General features: G+C 41.3%; 1 protein-coding gene across 1 annotated transcript; it reads left to right on the top strand.

Moving 5' to 3' along the window:
- Window positions 1–5,480: 5,480 nt before the first annotated feature.
- MMGT1 (membrane magnesium transporter 1) lies at window positions 5,481–16,612 on the top strand. Its single transcript, XM_047082049.1, has 4 exons — window positions 5,481–5,846; window positions 9,709–9,761; window positions 11,736–11,839; window positions 13,534–16,612. The coding sequence occupies exons 1-4, from the start codon at window positions 5,768–5,770 to the stop codon at window positions 13,691–13,693; spliced, it is 396 nt and encodes a 131-aa protein (XP_046938005.1). The 5' UTR covers window positions 5,481–5,767; the 3' UTR covers window positions 13,694–16,612.
- The last annotated feature ends 805 nt before the right edge of the window (window positions 16,613–17,417 follow it).

Raw genomic sequence — 17,417 nt, 5'->3', positions numbered from 1 at the left:
TGGGATTCTCTCTCTCCCTGCCCTTCCCCCACGCTCCCTCTCTCTCAAAAGAAACTTTAAAAAAAATCTTTAAAAAAAAGATTCTCTCTCTCTCTCTCTCTCTCTCTCTCTCTCTCTCTCCCTCTGCTCCTCTCCCCTGCTCGCGCATTCTCTAAAATAAAAAATAAAAAATAATAAACCCCAAACTTCCCCAATGTTAATTTGACAGCAGAAAGGGGCAGGAGGTGAGGCCAGTTGAGAAGTTAGAAAGGTGAGAAAAAAGTGGTTAGAACAGTAGTCTTGCTGAAAAGTCAGGGGGCCTTAACTTATCGGTTGCAGTAGGAATGGAAAAGGGAGAAGGGAGGCTGGATGCAAGAGCCAATGCAGATGTAGGATTAACCCGTCTTTGCAACTGATTGGCTGGGTAGACTGGGAATGCTTGAGGGAGAACGACTGGAAGATGACTGGAGGGTTTTGAACCTGCATAACTAGAAAACACAGGACTGCTGATAGCATTAAGATGGGAGGCAGGAGGTACAGGTTGGCTCTGGACAGGTCGGTTTTAAGGGACCAGCGGGATGGCCAAGTAGAGGGTCTGCAGTTCACGAGTGAAGTCAGGACCGGTTAAAGATTTGGGAGCTATATGCACAATATTGAAGTTATGGGAGTGCATGTGTTCTCCAAAGAAGGGAAGGTAGAAAGAGACCCGGTTTTGGGGCCGTGCTATAGGGAATGCCTATATTCAAGAAGTGGGAGACTGGGGCGCCCGGGTGGCTCAGTCGGTTAAGTGGCTGACTTGGGCTCAGGTCACGATCTCACGGTTCACGAGTTCGAGCCCCACGTTGGGCTCTTGTTGACAGCTCGGAGCCTGGAGCCTGCTTCAGATTCCGTGTTTCCGTCTCTCTCTGCCCCTCCCCTGCTGATGCTCTGTCTCTCAAAAATAAATTAAAAAAAAAACTATAAAAAATTTTTAAAAAAAGAAGCAAGAGAAAGAACAGGTCACAAATATCAGTTAGGACCTGGTATAATGCTGGAGTTTTCCATTTATTTTCTAAATGTACCAGCTCAATGTGCTAAAAAAAAGCAAATAAGGCCATTTTCAGTGCCAAGGCTACTTGAAATGAATAATCATATTAACCTCAGACAAGTAACCTAGGATACTTCGTGCAGATGTGGTAATGAAACCCCAGGAGAGTTATTAGTAGCTCTAGAAATGGTCCAGAGAAGAGCAATTAAAATCACCAAAGGTGAGAAGCAACTGATGTTTCAGGAAAAACTAAAGGGATAAGGAACCCTTTTAGTCTAGAAAAATATCTAGGAGAGTCAACAGTAGCACAGCAGCAATAATGGCTAGCATTTATTTAGTACTCACCATGTGAGATTATTCCAAATGACTTACATGGATGGTCTCACTCAGAACAAACAACAATCTTTCAAGGTAAGTACTATTATTATCCCCACTTTACAGATGAGGAAATTGAGGCATAGTTAAGTAACTTGCCCAATCTCCCAGATAGTAAAGGAGAAGCCAGGATTCAAATCCAACCTGATTCTAGAGCATATGCTTTTAACCCCAGTGGTATAAACCTTTCAGTGAACAAATCTTAAAGATATGAATCAAGTAATCACAGTCTTGCTTACTAAGATTCAAAACGCTAGATACCAAAGCACCACTCAACACGTTAAGAGGGATACAGCATTTTGTTTGAATTTCTTACACTGAACATACACTATTTTTGTGAAGAAAAAAGAGATTATGCAATTATCAAGACAAATATTGAAAATAGTAGTTTAGGGGCACCTGGGTGGCTCAGTCAGCTGAGCGTCCAACTTCAGCTCAGGTCATGATCTCACGGTTCGTGGGTTTGAGCCCCACATCGGGCTCTGTGCTGACAGCTCAGAGCCTGGAGCCTGCTTCGGATTCTGTGTCTCCCTCTCTCTCTCTCTCTCTCTCTGCCCCTCTGCCGTTAGCGCTCTGTATCTGTCTTTCAAAAATGAATAAAACCATTAAAAAATTAAAAAAAAATAGTAGTTTACCCAGCAGGTGGTAAAATTCTAGAATTTGTTACCCAGTGAGGTTGGAAGAAGTATAGTTTGAAGAAAGGTTTAGTACCTGCAATAGATATATTCCTCTTCTAGATAACCTGTACAGTCAAAGGGAAAGTGGGTTTTTGAACTAGGTAGGAAAGGACAGAGCATGCTGGATAGAAAGAGAATCTGCATGGGAAATGGCACGTACGAATGGTGTATGAAGTTACTCGCCTCGCTGGGTGGCACATAACAAAATGAATTAACTTGAAGACAATTTTGGATTGTGGTGCCTTCACTATACAACGAACGATCCTGGGAAGACTTGATGAGTCTTCATAAATAACATCTGGGTAGGAAACACTTCAGAGGTCTTTGTCCCCACCTTTAACAAATCCCCATCATGTACCCACTGTGAATATGGAAAATGGCTGTTTCTGTAGGCAAACTAAAGGCACTTCTGGGTTCACCTAGGAACTTAAATGCTCTTTCACATGAAGTTTCTCTTTTGTTATAAGAGTTCATGAACACAGCGCTGCCCCTTGCTGTACCTTGCACCTTTGGGATTAACTCCAACCTGGAATACAATGGATGAATGGACCCAAGGTACTTATTTGAATGATACAGAACTTGGTAACCGTGACTATGAATACTTAGGCTTCCTTCATGTTAAAATCTACAGATAAGACCATTAAAATCCCACTCCATGAATAGGAGTTGACCATTTACTTCTAGAAAATGTGAAACTAGCCTCGTTTCTTTTGCATTCTTTACACGGGTAAGATATTTAAAAGAAGAGAATGGGGCATTCATATTAAGAATGTAATGGAGAAAATCAGGGGCACCTGGGTGGCTCAGTTGGTTAAGCGTCCGGCTTCAGCTCAGGTCGTGATATCGAAGTTCACGGGTTTGAGCTCCACATCGGGCTCTGTGCTGACAGCTCGGAGCCTGGGGCCTGCTTCAGATTCTGTGTCTCCTTCTCTCTCTGCCCCTCCCCCTCCTCATGCTCTGTCTCTCTCGCTCAAAAATAAATAAAAAATTCTTTAAAAAAGGAACGTGATGGCAAAAATCATATCCAGTGCCAGGTGGCTTATACAAATACCAGATTCCTTACTGGCTCTTTCTGTACCCTCATCTTTTTAAAGGAAAGGAACCGGGGCGCCTGGGTGGCTCAGTTGGTTAAGCATTCAACTTGGGCTCAGGTCATGATTTCACAGTTCAGGGGTTCAAGCCCCACATCGGACTCTGTGCTGACAGCTCGGAGCCTGGGGCCTGCTTCAGATTCTGTGTCTCTCTCTCTCAATGCCCCTCCTCCACTCACGCTTTGTCTCCCTCTCTCTAAAAAATAAATAAACATTGGGGCGCCTGGGTGGCGCAGTCGGTTAAGCGTCCGACTTCAGCCAGGTCACGATCTCGCGGTCCGTGAGTTCGAGCCCCGCGTCAGGCTCTGGGCTGACGGCTCGGAGCCTGGAGCCTGTTTCGGATTCTGTGTCTCCCTCTCTCTCTGCCCCTCCCCCGTTCATGCTCTGTCTCTCTCTGTCCCAAAAATAAATAAACATTGAAAAAAAAATTTAAAAAAAAAATAAATAAATAAATAAACATTAAGAAAAGAAAGGAACCAGATCTAAGCTCTCTTCAGAAACCTCCTAATAATTTTTCTACTTCAGATAAATTAATATTAGCAGAGACAATTTAGTAAGGTGCCTGAAAAGGCTAATTTCAATTTGACCATTGTCAAAGCTAAAACCAAGTTCTTTTTTTTTTTTTTTTTTTGGTCTTTACCTTTTCTATCTTGCTACCTCCTGGGGCGGAAGGAAGCACTTTCAAATCAGTACAGAAGGATTATTTCCTTGTTCTTCCTGATTGTGAGGTTTATAAATACACCTACATTTGTAAGGAATACATTATACTGTACTTGATATTGATCGAGTACTGTGTCAAATCTTGGCTTAGAGGTGAAAAAATTGGAGCAGGCCCAGAGAAAAATAATGACCATAATTAAGGGTTTGGAAAATGGAATCGAGGACAAAACACATAAAGTTTAGGAAATCTGAAGGCTCTTGGATGTCTTCTTTATTTTCTAATTTTGTTTTCAGCTTTGGGGAAGGTCAAGTATATAAGAAAATGTTCATCATCAATCAAAGAGTTATCAAAATTTAAGAGGGCATACAAGTCCACAGGGATTTTTGAACCCAATCCAAAATAATGGAAGGACTCTTTATAGAGATCCTTTCAAACAAGGATACGTCACTCCCCACTTCTTTCCCATAATCCATTCAGCAAACATTGGTTGAATGCCTACTGCATGTGACAGGCAATGTTTCAGGCATGGACAGAAATCTCTGTTCTCTCCAAACTTACGTTCCAGTGTGGGAAGAGAGACAATGAACAAAAACAACACAACAAACATCATAAACAGGTAAATTATAGAATATTTCAAAAGGTGATATAGAAATAGAGTAGGCTACGGGGAACAGGAATGGGAGATTGCAAATTTACAGGGGGTGGCCAGGATAGGGATCTTCGAGCACACGTCAGTTAGCAAAACGTGGAATCCCGACAGGGCAGAGGGCATTTACCTCCTAATGTGCAGCTTACAACGCTGTGCCAATCAGTCAGGGGGCACTGGAGGAGCTGAGAATGAATTCCGTTTCGGCCACATTAAGTTTGAAGTGCCGCGGCACAGAAATAAATGATTAGCGGGTCTGGAAATGCAGATCTGGAGCGAAGGAGAGACGTTTGAGATCGAGACGTCGCTTTGGAATCCCTGTGGTCGAAGCGGTGGGAATGAATAGGTGAGCTCGCCAAAGGAGAGCAGGGTGGAAAGAATTCCAGGGAAGAACCTCACTAATGAATGTCTACATTTTAGGGGATGGACACAAAGACAAATCAAGAAAGGAGAGTATACTTTTTTTTTTTTTTTCTGATCAGAGAGAGAGAGAGAGAGAAAATGGGCCGGCGTCGTTCGCGCCCTTTCATTGCAACCTAACGTAAACTGGCTCCCTCCAGAACAAAATTCTCCCATGGCACCATACCCCCTGGGGCGTGAATCTTCCTTCAAGCCCTTCTGAAGGTAAGGGGAAAGGAACTAACTTATACGGAGCATCCCACGCATGCCAAGTGTTTGGGGCTCCAAATCCCGGGATTTTCCTTCTCTATACCCCCCCCCCCAACCCCGCCGCCGCTTCCCTTTCTGCCTCCTTCAGCAGTGTCGGCTCCCAGAAGGCTGAAGCACTGGACCGGCCGTCAGAAAACACATGAGACTTCTGGAGCTAAAAGGCAAAGCAAACAAACAAACCCCCCTGCCAGGAGTAGAGACCCGGGGCCGCCTTGAACCTCCCCCTCCGGCCCTCTCGCCGCCCCGCCCCTCAAGCCCCACCCCGGCCTCTCCGCAGGCCCCGCCCCTTGCCCCGCGGCCCACGCTCATTTGCTGGCGCCCTTCCGTTCCGCTTCTCCATTGATCCGCTTTCGCTTCTTTCTGCAAGGCTCTCAGCTCAGCGCTGCCCCTCGCGGAGAGGCCGCGCGGCGCAGGCTCGGCTCGTGGTCACTCGCGGACCTTATTCCGTGTCGCTTTCCCCTCCTTCCCGTCATTCCTGCTTCCGCTTTCTCACGGCTCTTTGGTTTTTCCACCTCTAAGGCATTTCGCGCCCAGGGGTTCGGTGACGTCATCTGTCTGCGCTGCGCGGACACCCGCCCGTGGAAGAAGGAACAGTTCCGCCGCCCTTCGCCTCTTTTGTTGGGCTGCCGCTCCTCCGGAATCATGGCGCCGTCGCTATGGAAGGGGCTGGTGGGCGTCGGCCTCTTTGCCCTAGCCCACGCGGCCTTTTCCGCTGCTCAGCGTAAGTGCCGGGGTGGGATGGGGGCGAGACCGCGGCCGCTCCTGTGCGGGACTCCGGGGGCGGTGTGTGGGCGCACGCTGAGGGAGTGTCGGACCGAATTTCCCGGGGATGGTCATTTGAGCCCTTAGAGTTGGGGGTGACTCCGAGAAGCGGCGCGGGGCTTGAGTTTGAGGAGACGGACACCTGAAATTGCAGCAGGGATGGAAGGGGAAGGGGGTGCCTGGGAGAGGGCTCTGAGCTGGCTGCAGGGTGGGCAAAGAGGGAGGCCGTGGGGCTGCAGGGTGGCCAGAGAGGGAGTTGGCCCGGAATCCGGGACGAGTGATGTCAGATCCAGCGTGGGGCTGAGCAGGCTAAGTGTCGGCTTGAGGACCTCTGGTGCTCATGGTCCCATGACAGCTAGGTGGACAGCATCTTGGGCGCTCCTGGGCTGTCCAGGCGGAGACTGAGAAGTTAAATGACCGTTTGCCTTGTGGGGGCACTGTGTTGCAGGAGAAAGGGCACTGGACCGGGAGTCTGGAGGGCTGGTTCCGAAAAACTTGCTTTACCACTAAATCTGTATGACCTTGGGCAAGTCATGTCCCTTCTGTGAGCTTTCACTGAGGTGGATTTTAGTTCTTGCCTTTCCTGTGTCACAGAGTGGTTGGGAAATTTAAAAGCAAACAAGTAAAAGTACTTTAACATACCAATACGGTTGTATCGTGGAGAAGAAACTTGGAAGGCCAACAGACGAGGTAGTGCAGTCTTTAGACAGCGGATCCGTTTTTAGGTCTTTCTCCTAGACCAGGGGGGGTCAGCAAACTCTGGCAGGTGGGCCAAATGCAGCCTCTCTCCTGTTTTTGTAGTCAGCTACACGTAGTTTCACATTTTTTAATTTGTTGGGGGAAAAAGCAAAAGAATATCATTTTATGATCCGTGACAGTTATAAAAAATAAAAAAAATCTAAGTTTCAGTCTCCATCGATAAAGTTTTACTGGCAGACAGCCACACCCATTCATTTAGGTGTTGCCTGGCTGCTTTCTAAGTGGGGAGTTGAGATGTTGACACAGACAGTGTGGCCTGCAAAGCCTAAAATATTTATTATTTGACTCTTCACGGGAAAAGTTTGCTAACCTCTGTCCTAGCGCACGTGGGCAGCTCATTTAATCCATTGCTATGATCTGTCTGCCTAGCATAATCCTCCCCACGGTAGGTACTCAATACATTTGTTAAATGAAGGAAGTGAATTTAAAGTTGAACTTTATTCGTTTGCTAGATTACTTCCCATCTTCAGGAGCAAAGTAGAAAATGAAATGTGAATTCCTTCAAAGCTTTAATTTTTTTTTCAAGATAAAATCTTTTGTTCTGTTTATTATACACAGTTAAAATGACCGAGCTATTTTCACTACTTTTTTCATGCATGGATTATGACATGACATTTGTCTGACGGAAATTCAGTTTTATTTTTTACGTACATTTTTATTTTGAAATTTTAGATTTGCAGAAAGGTTTCAAAGGTAGTACAGAGTTACCGTATACCCCTCGCCCAGTTTCCCACATTGGTAACATCTTCTGTTACCGTGGCATATTGTCACAACTGAGAGACTGACGCTGGCATATTACTGTCAACTGAAGTCTAGCTTTTATTTGGATTTTACAAGTTTTTCCAATAAGGTCTTCTATTCCAGGAATCAATCCAGGGTATCACATTACATTTGGTTGTCTTGTTTCCCCAGTCTTCTCTATTCTGTGACAGCTTCTCCAAAGCTCCAATCTTTAATGATAACAATAATAACAGCTAACATTCATTACGTGCTTACCATGTGCCAGGCACTGAACTAAGCACTTTATGTGTATTATATAATTCAGTCCTACCAAAAGCGCTGTGGGGGAGGTAGCTGTTGTTATGATTTCTTTTGAAAGATGAAGAAGTTGAGACGAACGTAGCTAGGAAACTTGCACAAACTGACAGAGATGATACATGGCGGGGTCAGGATTCAAAGACAAGCAGTTTGGCTCTAGAGCCTATGTGCTGCACCACTTTATGAAATTCAGTTTCATGTAATTGGTTGAAATTGCTCTGTGCTTAGGTGCTAGAGGTACAGTGATGCCCTGGGGAAGTTCAAAGTCAAGTGGGGAAACAAATGGATCAATAAATAATCACAATAAAGTAATATAGATGCTATGCTAAAAGTACATAAGGATGCTTGGAGATGGTCCGGGGGTGGGAGGTGAGGGACAAGGAGGTTAAGGAACGTATCTCAGAGCCTTGCTGCCCAAGTGTGTTTAACAGACCAGCCTCGAGGGAATCACCTGGGAGCTTGCTAGAAAGGCAGAAACTCAGGCCCTGCCCCAGAGTTTATTGAATCCTAATCTGCATTTTAATAAGATCCTCAGATGATTTGGTTGTGCAGTCCTTTGAGAAGCGCTACTGTAGACGAGATTAGGGTACTGTTGAGTTCTGCGTCATTCTGTACAGTTGGCTTCGGCGTTGGAATTTTAAGAGTTCTAGAGCGAGGAGATCATGGAAGTAAGTCTGACTCCTTCATTTTACAAATGAGGAAATGCCTGGTTAAAGGTAGTGTTAGAGTCAGATTAGCCTTCATGCAAAGAAGAAGGCTGGCTGGGAATCGAACTGACAGTAGGAAGCTAGCCAAACCTATTTTTGGTATTGGCTGGATGTTTCTTTTACACCGGTCCTTATGTTAAACCCATAAGATGAAACTTGAGAAATGTCTCTAAGTGCACTCTTTTAAGAGTCACTACATGTTCCCTGACAGCAGTTTGGGTTTTTTAGTCCACAGCACATTATTAAATAGGGCTTGTGCAAGATTCTTCTAGAGTTAGAGACTCGTGTTTCCGGTGAGATGAGAATGCCTTGTGGCATTTGTCACTGCAGTGGGGCCTCTTTATAATGCTTATGTTGCAAAAAGACTAATATTTACCTTGGAAGCTAATTGTGTCCTGTCAGACCGTAGCAGTGGATAGCAAACTATTGTACTGTAGCAATGCCCATCTTTGCTGCAATGAGCTTTGTTACGGCAGAATGGCTATCATGTATCTTACTTAATCTTCACATTATCTCCATTTTACTGTTGCAGAAACATGGGCAGTTGAAAAATAGATACTGTATTTCTTTGACACTCAGACACACATCCCCTTCCAAGTCCTTCATTCTAACATTCTGAAATTGAGATACATGTTACAACTCATGGTGATGGATGTCTTCGGGTTGAATGAGATAAACTCAATGACAGTAAGTTGAGGAGCTGGTTTTATGATCCAGGCTTATCAGCTTCCAAATCCTGATGCTTTTCTTTCCTACCTTGCTGCTTCCCGAGGCTAAGGCAGCAGCGGAATTGTAATTTAATCGGAGAGGCAGAAATTGACATCCTGGAATTTCACCTGTTCTCCCACTGCTCCAACATATTCTGGCAGGAGAAAAACATATCCGTACCGGTATTACTTGGTCCATACTATGTGATGGTGGTGCTACTTCAGAGTTGAGATTTTCTGTAGGCTTATTCGTTTTTAAATAATTGTGATTTCTTTGACCCGTTAGCGAAAGAAACAGTTTCAGAGGATTCTAGTTTTCCTATAGTACTGAAAGAAAGAAAAAAATGTGGTTTTAGGTATTTCTTCCTTGTACTTGCTCACCTTTCACTCTTTCTGTGTTTTATAAGGTGACAAAGCAGGTCGTGATGAAAATAAAATAGTTCAAGATCAGGCTGACCGCCTTAGAAGATAGAGGTTTTTGAGGAATCCGGGATTAGCGTTGCTTTATGTAGCATATAAGTCAGCCGCTTCTTTGGTGTATTGATTTGCTTGCATTTTAAGAAAGAAAAATGGGCTACAATTTCCTTAATGGTATGCTTCTGGTTTATAGATCGTTCTTATATGCGATTAACAGAAAAGGAAGATGAATCACTGCCAATAGATGTAAGTTGGTCATTTATATTCCGTTAAAATATATTTTAAAAATTAGCCACATCGCTTATAATAATTTTTTACTGGTTTTTATTCTCATAAAATTTTCCAGACATGAAATAACATCTGTTCTCTACTTTACTTTTTGTCACTCATTGTAAAACCCGAAGATTTGGAAACAAAAGATTTCTGTGTTTGGTTTCTAGAACTGTAGTTTAAATAGTCATTCTTGAAGTTTCTTCGTTCGTAGTCTGAGACGAACTTAAAAAGTTGATTATTTGGCTTCATTTTTTAGCAAAGTTGCTTTTTATGTAAAGTTTAAGAACAAGAAAAAGTAACATTGTTTAGGGACATATATGTAGGCGGTAAAAGTAAAGAAAAACAAACACACGTGTTGTTGGTTTTTTTTAAGCTAAAATGTTACATTAGTTGCACTCACCCTTTTTATCTTTAAAGGACTGTAAATGACACACTAGTAACTTCTTTGTAACAGAATCAAACAGTATGTGTAAAAAGTAAAACCAACCCTGTACAATAAAAGAGAAGTGACCCCACTGGTCAGCAATTCTGCTTCTACTCCCAACAGTTCGGAGTATGTCAGTGGTTCAGCCCTCTTCCTGTGCACAAACAGTATTATCTTTACTTACATATGTACAGTTTTACCTAATGAAAACAGTTTTTCTTTTAAAAAGTTATTATCTCTGTGTATATATGTATGGTTTTATAATTAGCTTTTTATTACTTAACAGTTTATTGTGACATAATTTCATGATAAGTCATTGATTTACCACATTCTTGTTAATGGTGCCTGGGATTACATTGTATGAAATAGGTCTCGGTACACTGGTGGGGGAATGTAAATTGGTATAACATGTGATATGAGTTTTAATTTAGAAAGTTAAGAGTAATAGCTTGTGGCTAATTTTGACTTTAGTTGTCTGTTATGAAAGTTTTGATAGATGAGACTATTAACTCACTCTCCTATCACCTTTGCTTTGTGGTGGATTAACCCCCCCCCCACCACCACACATGTATTCATTTATATCTTTTTAAAATACCTTGCTGCTGTTTACAAATTGGGAAATTTGGAAAATACAGAAAAATCACAATCAAGAAAATCAAATGTGCCTGTAATCCCATGTTGGTTAATATCAAACATTGCAAGTTTCTGCTTGCACAACCACTTTGGAAAACATTTTGGTATTACCTAATAAAGTTGAACGTGTGTATACTCTCCCCCAGTGGTTCTACTCCCATGTACCAGGAGACATACACCAGGATATCCATACTGACCTTTTAAAAGTAACACACAGGAAACAGCCCCCGTAGCCATCAGCAGTGGAATGAATAACTTTTGGAATATTCATATAATATAAAACATGATGAGAATGAATGGACTACAAGGATACATATATTACAATAGGGGTGAATCTCACAAGAAAGTCCAAAAATGGGAAAAAAGGAAGCAATATACATTTTAGAGGTACATACATAGCTGGTAAAATTATAAAGAAAAGCCTCAACAACTGGTTAATCTACAGTTCAGTACAATAGTTCACCTTGAGGGAAGGGTGAAGGATATAACTGGAGAGGGACATGTGGGACTTGAAAGGTACTGGTAGGTTTATTTCTTAAGCTGGGTGGTGGGTCAGGGGTGTTCTTTTTATACTCAATGATATTTAACCATAATACATTTAAAAATTCTTAGTTGCTCTTGGAAGCAGGTAACCGTTGATAACTGAGTTCTGAATGGCTCAGTACCTGTTTGCTATTTGAGAAGACCCAGAAGTATCTTTGCAGCCAATCCACAGAATGTATAGAAGATTTTGGTGTGTCTGAGTTCAAATTATTTAAAGGGAGAATTGACTCCTTGGTAGGACCTGGGAGAAATACTTGTCAGAGGCTAAAAAGAGATGGAGAGAAAATGGCAAAGTTTTATGATGATATTTGTATGTTATTTGATAATCTCAATCTTTATACTCACAGATAGTTCTTCAGACACTTCTGGCCTTTGCAGTTACCTGTTATGGTATAGTTCATATTGCAGGGGAGTTTAAAGACATGGATGCCACTTCAGAACTAAAAAATAAGTAAGTCCTTCCCTTTTCATAGGCATTTAGTTTCATAGGGGTTTTGCTTCATTTACATAATTTAAAATGTATGTTTTCTGGTACATAAAAGTTGGTTTTGTTTTTACATTTTGATTATGCAGCTCGTTTGAGTAGTGAGGTGAAAATACCGAGGCAGTGTTTGATGAGATGGAAAAATGGAAGTCGTATGACAGATTGACAGTAGACTAAGATGTGTTATATTTGCTTAAAATTATTTATTGGTTCGACGGATGGAAAGAAATAGACGTATAGGAAGATATCCCCTCAGAAATTGTTTCCTTTCATCCTTCCTCTTTTTCCTTCCCTTTCTTTCCTTCCCTTTCTTTCCTTCCCTTTCTTTCCTTCCCTTCTTTCCTTCCTTCCTTCCTTCCTCCTTTCCTTTCCTTCCTTCCTTCCTTCCTTCCTTCCTTCCTTCCTCCCCCCACTCTCTTTATCCACTTGTTCCAGCTCAGTCTTTGGAAGAATAGGGGTTTTCTGTTTCCTCTACCACTTGAACCTAGTCTGTGACATAGACTCTGCTCTCTGGCCCTTTCCTCTTCCTGGACTACAGTATATTTGTTATTTTGCTTTCTTTTTTCTCCTGTACTTCTAAGCTATTTCCTTGAGCTTTGCTTGCTTTTTCTTTTCCATATTTCTTACTGTCATGAAATTATCCTTGTACCTTTGTTCAGTTCCATCTCTGGACTTCACCCACCTTCTTGAACCTGGAAATTTTAACCCTTTACAATGTGTCCTCAGAAGGATTCACAGTGAGCATTTATTTGTTAGAGGAAACCCACCCCCTTGTTACTTTTACTTTTCAATTTACATTTTAAATAGTCACATCTCAGGCTTCCTGTTTTACGTGGGAGTATGCTTGGATTTTTAGGTGGGCTGACTTTGAGATGTGAATTTTTATCGAGGCAGAGTCCTTCTTTCTCCAGGAAAATAATGTTTAAACAAACCAATACTAAAAGCCATACACTTAGGTGTTTGTGAACTTTTTTAGACTATATATATATATATATATATATATATATATATATATATATATCTTTGCTGAGAAAATAGAAAGGGTACTCTACTATCACCACCCACTGTAGTTCTTACAAAGAGTCTACCAAGAATTGCAGGCAGAGGGCCAGGAAAGAAGTAAAACAGAATGGCATTAAGTAGGTGGTAGCAAAATATATAAATTTAGTAGGTGGTAGCAAAATGTATGAGTTTGGACAACAGAAGGTACAGAAGGGCCAAAAGGAGCTTTCTGTTGTACTTGAAAGATTCTTGGAAACAGATCTGTGAAACGATCGTATTGCTTGAGTAGTGAGGGCCAAATGAAAATAATCAAAGGTAAAATCTGTGTACTGGTTTTTAAAAAATTTTTTTGGCATGGCTAGCTAGTGTAAGATTTATAGATGTGATTACAGTTGAGCGATGATTCGTGCTATTATTCATAGAAAGGAACGGCTGAAAGACAAATTTGAGGGCTTTATGTTGCTTTCCCAGGCTTCTTATTTTCCTTGCGCAGGAAAAAGAAATGAAACACAGTATGATTATAGCCTGTTTATAGTCTGATTTCACGGATTTAAACTTAGTTAAGAGCAAATTCATAATTCATTAGAAGCCTGCTTGTTTTCAAATAGGCTTTTTGATAGGTTTGTCTAAAGTGGATGCTCTTTGTTTTTTCTTTTAAGGACATTTGACACATTAAGGAATCACCCATCATTTTATGTATTTAATCATCGTGGTCGAGTGCTGTTCCGGCCTTCGGATACAACAAACTCTTCAAATCAAGATGCATTGTCCTCTAATACATCATTGAAGTTACGAAAACTTGAATCACTGCGTCGTTAAGATTTTTACAGATTATAATAACAGGACAGGACACAGAGCTGGAATATTGGAGTTTGGGGTATAAAACACTCCCCCCCCCCATCATCAGTATTTATATTATATTGATTTTTCAGACCTAATTAAAAAGAGTCTATGGCCCTTGTTTGTACACTGTTAATCAAATCATTAATGGAGTATAAGTTATCTGTGAAATGAGTCTTTGAGCTTTCATAGAGAGAATTCCTTTTTCCACTTAAAAGAAATTCCTATCTTTTGTAAAAGTCACTGTTTTGAACACATTTCTTTGAAAAATGTTGATGATTTTGTAACTATTTATTTTCTTAGATTTCTCTTCTTTTGCACTTGAGTTTTTGGGATCCTTTTGGCAATAATGTGACTACTGCATTTTGCAGCACGAATGATAGTAGAAAGGTCTTTGGTTCTTAACAACAAATGGACTTCTCTAAAGAGACCAAAATGGTGACTTAGTTTTTCTGACGCCCCCTAAACAGTGGCTCTGCTCCAGCAGATACATGCCAGTTTTTAATTTCTCACGACCTCTCACCCCGCCCCACTCCCGTATACCTTCCCACGTCAGCTGTCTTGTGCCATCACTTCTCTGGGGTTCTGTGTGCAGTGAGCGATTCTTGTGTCCGAAATTCTTTGTCATAAGTAGGTTTAACAAATTCAACTTGCCGTAAAGCTACTTGTGTTCTCTTCATTTATCTGTCGGAAATTTCCCTAACCGATTATGTAGTTTAAGGATAGCTGCAGGTAGACCAAAAAGACCACTCATGGTTTCATTAATTATCCTGTCTGCAGAAGAATAGTAATCACGGAAGAAAGCCCATGACTGGTCATTAGCCTGTTTAACTTCTTCGAAGACTCTGTTATTTTACTGCATACTAAACTAGTGAATTAGTAAAACTAAAGGAAAGTTCTCATCAGAGGTCAACTTCCAAGGCCTCGGGACAAATGTGTTTTAAATATTTGGAACTAATACCTTTAATTAAAAACAAGGTCATTTAAGAAATTGTTTTATGGCTTCGGATTTATAGCAGGCTTAGAGTTTTCCATCTTCATTGTGTGCTGCTGAAGGTAAGGATGAGGGTACAGAGGAGACTGGTTTTTTTTGTTTAGAAACAGTAATTTTAGGTTCAGGGAAATTTGGCTAGCTCTTTGATCTGCAGGGAGCGTCACATTCTTTTGTAGAGAAGGTTGCTTTTGTTGAACTGTGCAGGTATGAAAACATTGCTTTTGTTGAATTGTGTAGGTGCAAAGGGAATAACTGTGCAGATTTGAAAAGGAAATATGCTTTAGGCAAGAGTCGTAAGGTGCCCTTATGCCTGGTGGCATTTTTCCCATTAGAAATGAACCTCAGCTCTTCTATTCTGCCTGGTAACACACAGCCCCAAAGCACGAGATTATTTCATCATTGAGTTTTTATTGTCGTTTAGTTTTGTTTTGCCAAGCCAGTCTGTCTGTGGAACACTGACTCTGCTCTCTAAGGAGAACAAAGTTAGAAATCTGCTGATAGCCTAGAATAATTTAGAAATGAATGAACAGTGGAATTCAGGGGTTAATGTGGTTATAATGTAAATCAAAACAGTGTGTGAGAAGGCAGCTCCTTATATCAGGCTTGTCTACCATTTCCTCAGGTATGACTTGACTTGCAAGAGCCTCTTTTCTGCTTTTTGGGGGCTGTCTTCCTTTTTTAATATTCACATACCTTCGAGGCTGCCATTTAAAGGGTATAGTTCAGTGGTTTTGTAATATAGTCACAAAGTTGTATGACCAGCACCACAGTGAGTTTTAGAACATTTCTGTCACCCCCAAAAGAAACCCTGTACCCTTTGGCAGGCACCTCTCATACCCCACCCCACCTCCCAGTGCCTCCCAGCCCCGGGCAGCCACTAATCTGCTTTCTGCCTCTATAGATTTGCCTATTCTGGTCATTTAATACGAGTGGATTCGTACAGTGTCTGGTCTTTTAGTGACTGGCTTCTCGAGTGTAGTTTTGTTGCACGTGGAGTGAGCGCGTCTCCTCCCGAGAACTGTGATTTCTGTGGAAGGAAGTGGTTGGTAAAATCAGTGGATGTGACTGGGGAGGGCCAGACACTTACTCGTTTTCTAGTCAGTTTTAGGCTGAATAGTTTTTCCTCGTAATCAGTCACTCATGATCTACTACTATTTACAAGATTTTGGCTAGGCTCTAGAATGGATATTGAAATCTTTGCCTGCCCAGTCAGGAAAGTCCAAGTAAAAATCATGTTAAATATTTTGGCAGATAATTGACATAGTTTTCAGGTGCGTCTAACTTTGTTAGCAGGTGTGTATACCTCAAGCCAGATGAGCTTCCCAAATTTCTTCTTTACTTTCCTCCCGTGAATTTCTGTTTCTGTTTTCAAGTATGTACCATAGGACTAAAGCTGATTTGGATGCATCGTAACAGTGCTAAATGAATTAAATTCAGAATTTTATTTATAATACTTTGAGACCGTCCATGACTACCTAGGGTAGTCCAAAAATGTAGTGATGTGAGCTAGTTAAGCCTGCAGGGGACTGCCAATTTTAGAGACATTCAGAAGCGTGTACTCAATATTGAAGGCTCGCTAGAATATAGCAAGACACTTCTTAATAACCAGGGAACCAGCCAAATGCTATCGGCTAATGTCCCAGCCACAGACAATGCAGATCGGCGGATTAGAGACCATGATGCTCTGCTAACTCCCTAATGATTGTTTCCTAAGCACTGTGGCTTATTTTTGAGTGACATGACAGCATCTTCCTGGTTGTATGTGGCCTGTTTCCATGATGTATTGAGTAGTGTTGTTTGTTGTGAACATCAATGCCTGTAACACCAAGCTAAACACCTTCTTTTGGATATGTTTCCTCTCTTTAAATGACCTTGCCCTGTCCAATAAATAAATGATTGTCTCACCCTGTTTTTGGTAGTGGTTTTTGTTTTTGTTTTGTTTTTTAAATATCATTCTCTTCTGCTTCTCTGTCCCCAGAAAAATGTAAGAGCTAATTTTATGACTGTATTTTTTTTTCCAGTGTGATGCTGTTTTACTAAATTCAATGGATACTTCACTTTTTCTTGTACATGTAAAGTCTAATGGCTATTTTGTGTTTTTTTTTTTAGAGTCAAAACAGAATGTGTAATCTCACTTATATTTATAAATTATCACATGCCCTTTGGAGTATAAGAATTTCAGTCCGTGAGTAGCAGTGTCCAATCATCCCATTGCAAATTTGTTATAACTTTATACTTGACATCATTATGATTAAAGCATCAGGTGGCCAATCGGGAGTCTGATGAAAATCCAGGGGGAAGTTCTGGTTTGTAAAACTTGGCACCTCTCTGGAGCATTTTGAAAACTAACGCCACCAGCATTCAATTCTATCTAGGGATATGTCAAAATAACCTACAAATCAAGTATGAAGTTAATATGCACATGGCAAAAACAACAAATCAGATTGTACAGAAAGGCATGACATTAAAACCTGCCCCTTCCCTCCCGTGCCTAATGCCCCTCTCCAAAGGTAACCAGCTTAAAGTGTCATGTGTATTTGTTCGGGGATGTCATTATTTGCCAGCAAATATATATTAAAAAATTTTTACACTAATGGAGTCAGAATGTATACACTCTTCTGTATATTGCTATTTTTGCCACCTGTGTCTTGCAAGATCTTTCTGTATCAGGCTATACAGAAATACCTCATTCTTTTTAATGACTGTGTG

The sequence above is a fragment of the Lynx rufus genome, unplaced genomic scaffold, assembly GCF_022079265.1.
Source record: "Lynx rufus isolate CCGP_SWC_20201006 ecotype Redwood Valley unplaced genomic scaffold, mLynRuf1.p SCAF_19, whole genome shotgun sequence".
Classification (NCBI taxonomy): domain Eukaryota; kingdom Metazoa; phylum Chordata; class Mammalia; order Carnivora; family Felidae; genus Lynx; species Lynx rufus.
Note: the sequence above shows the minus strand (reverse complement) of the source record. Positions and strands in the feature narration are given on the sequence as shown.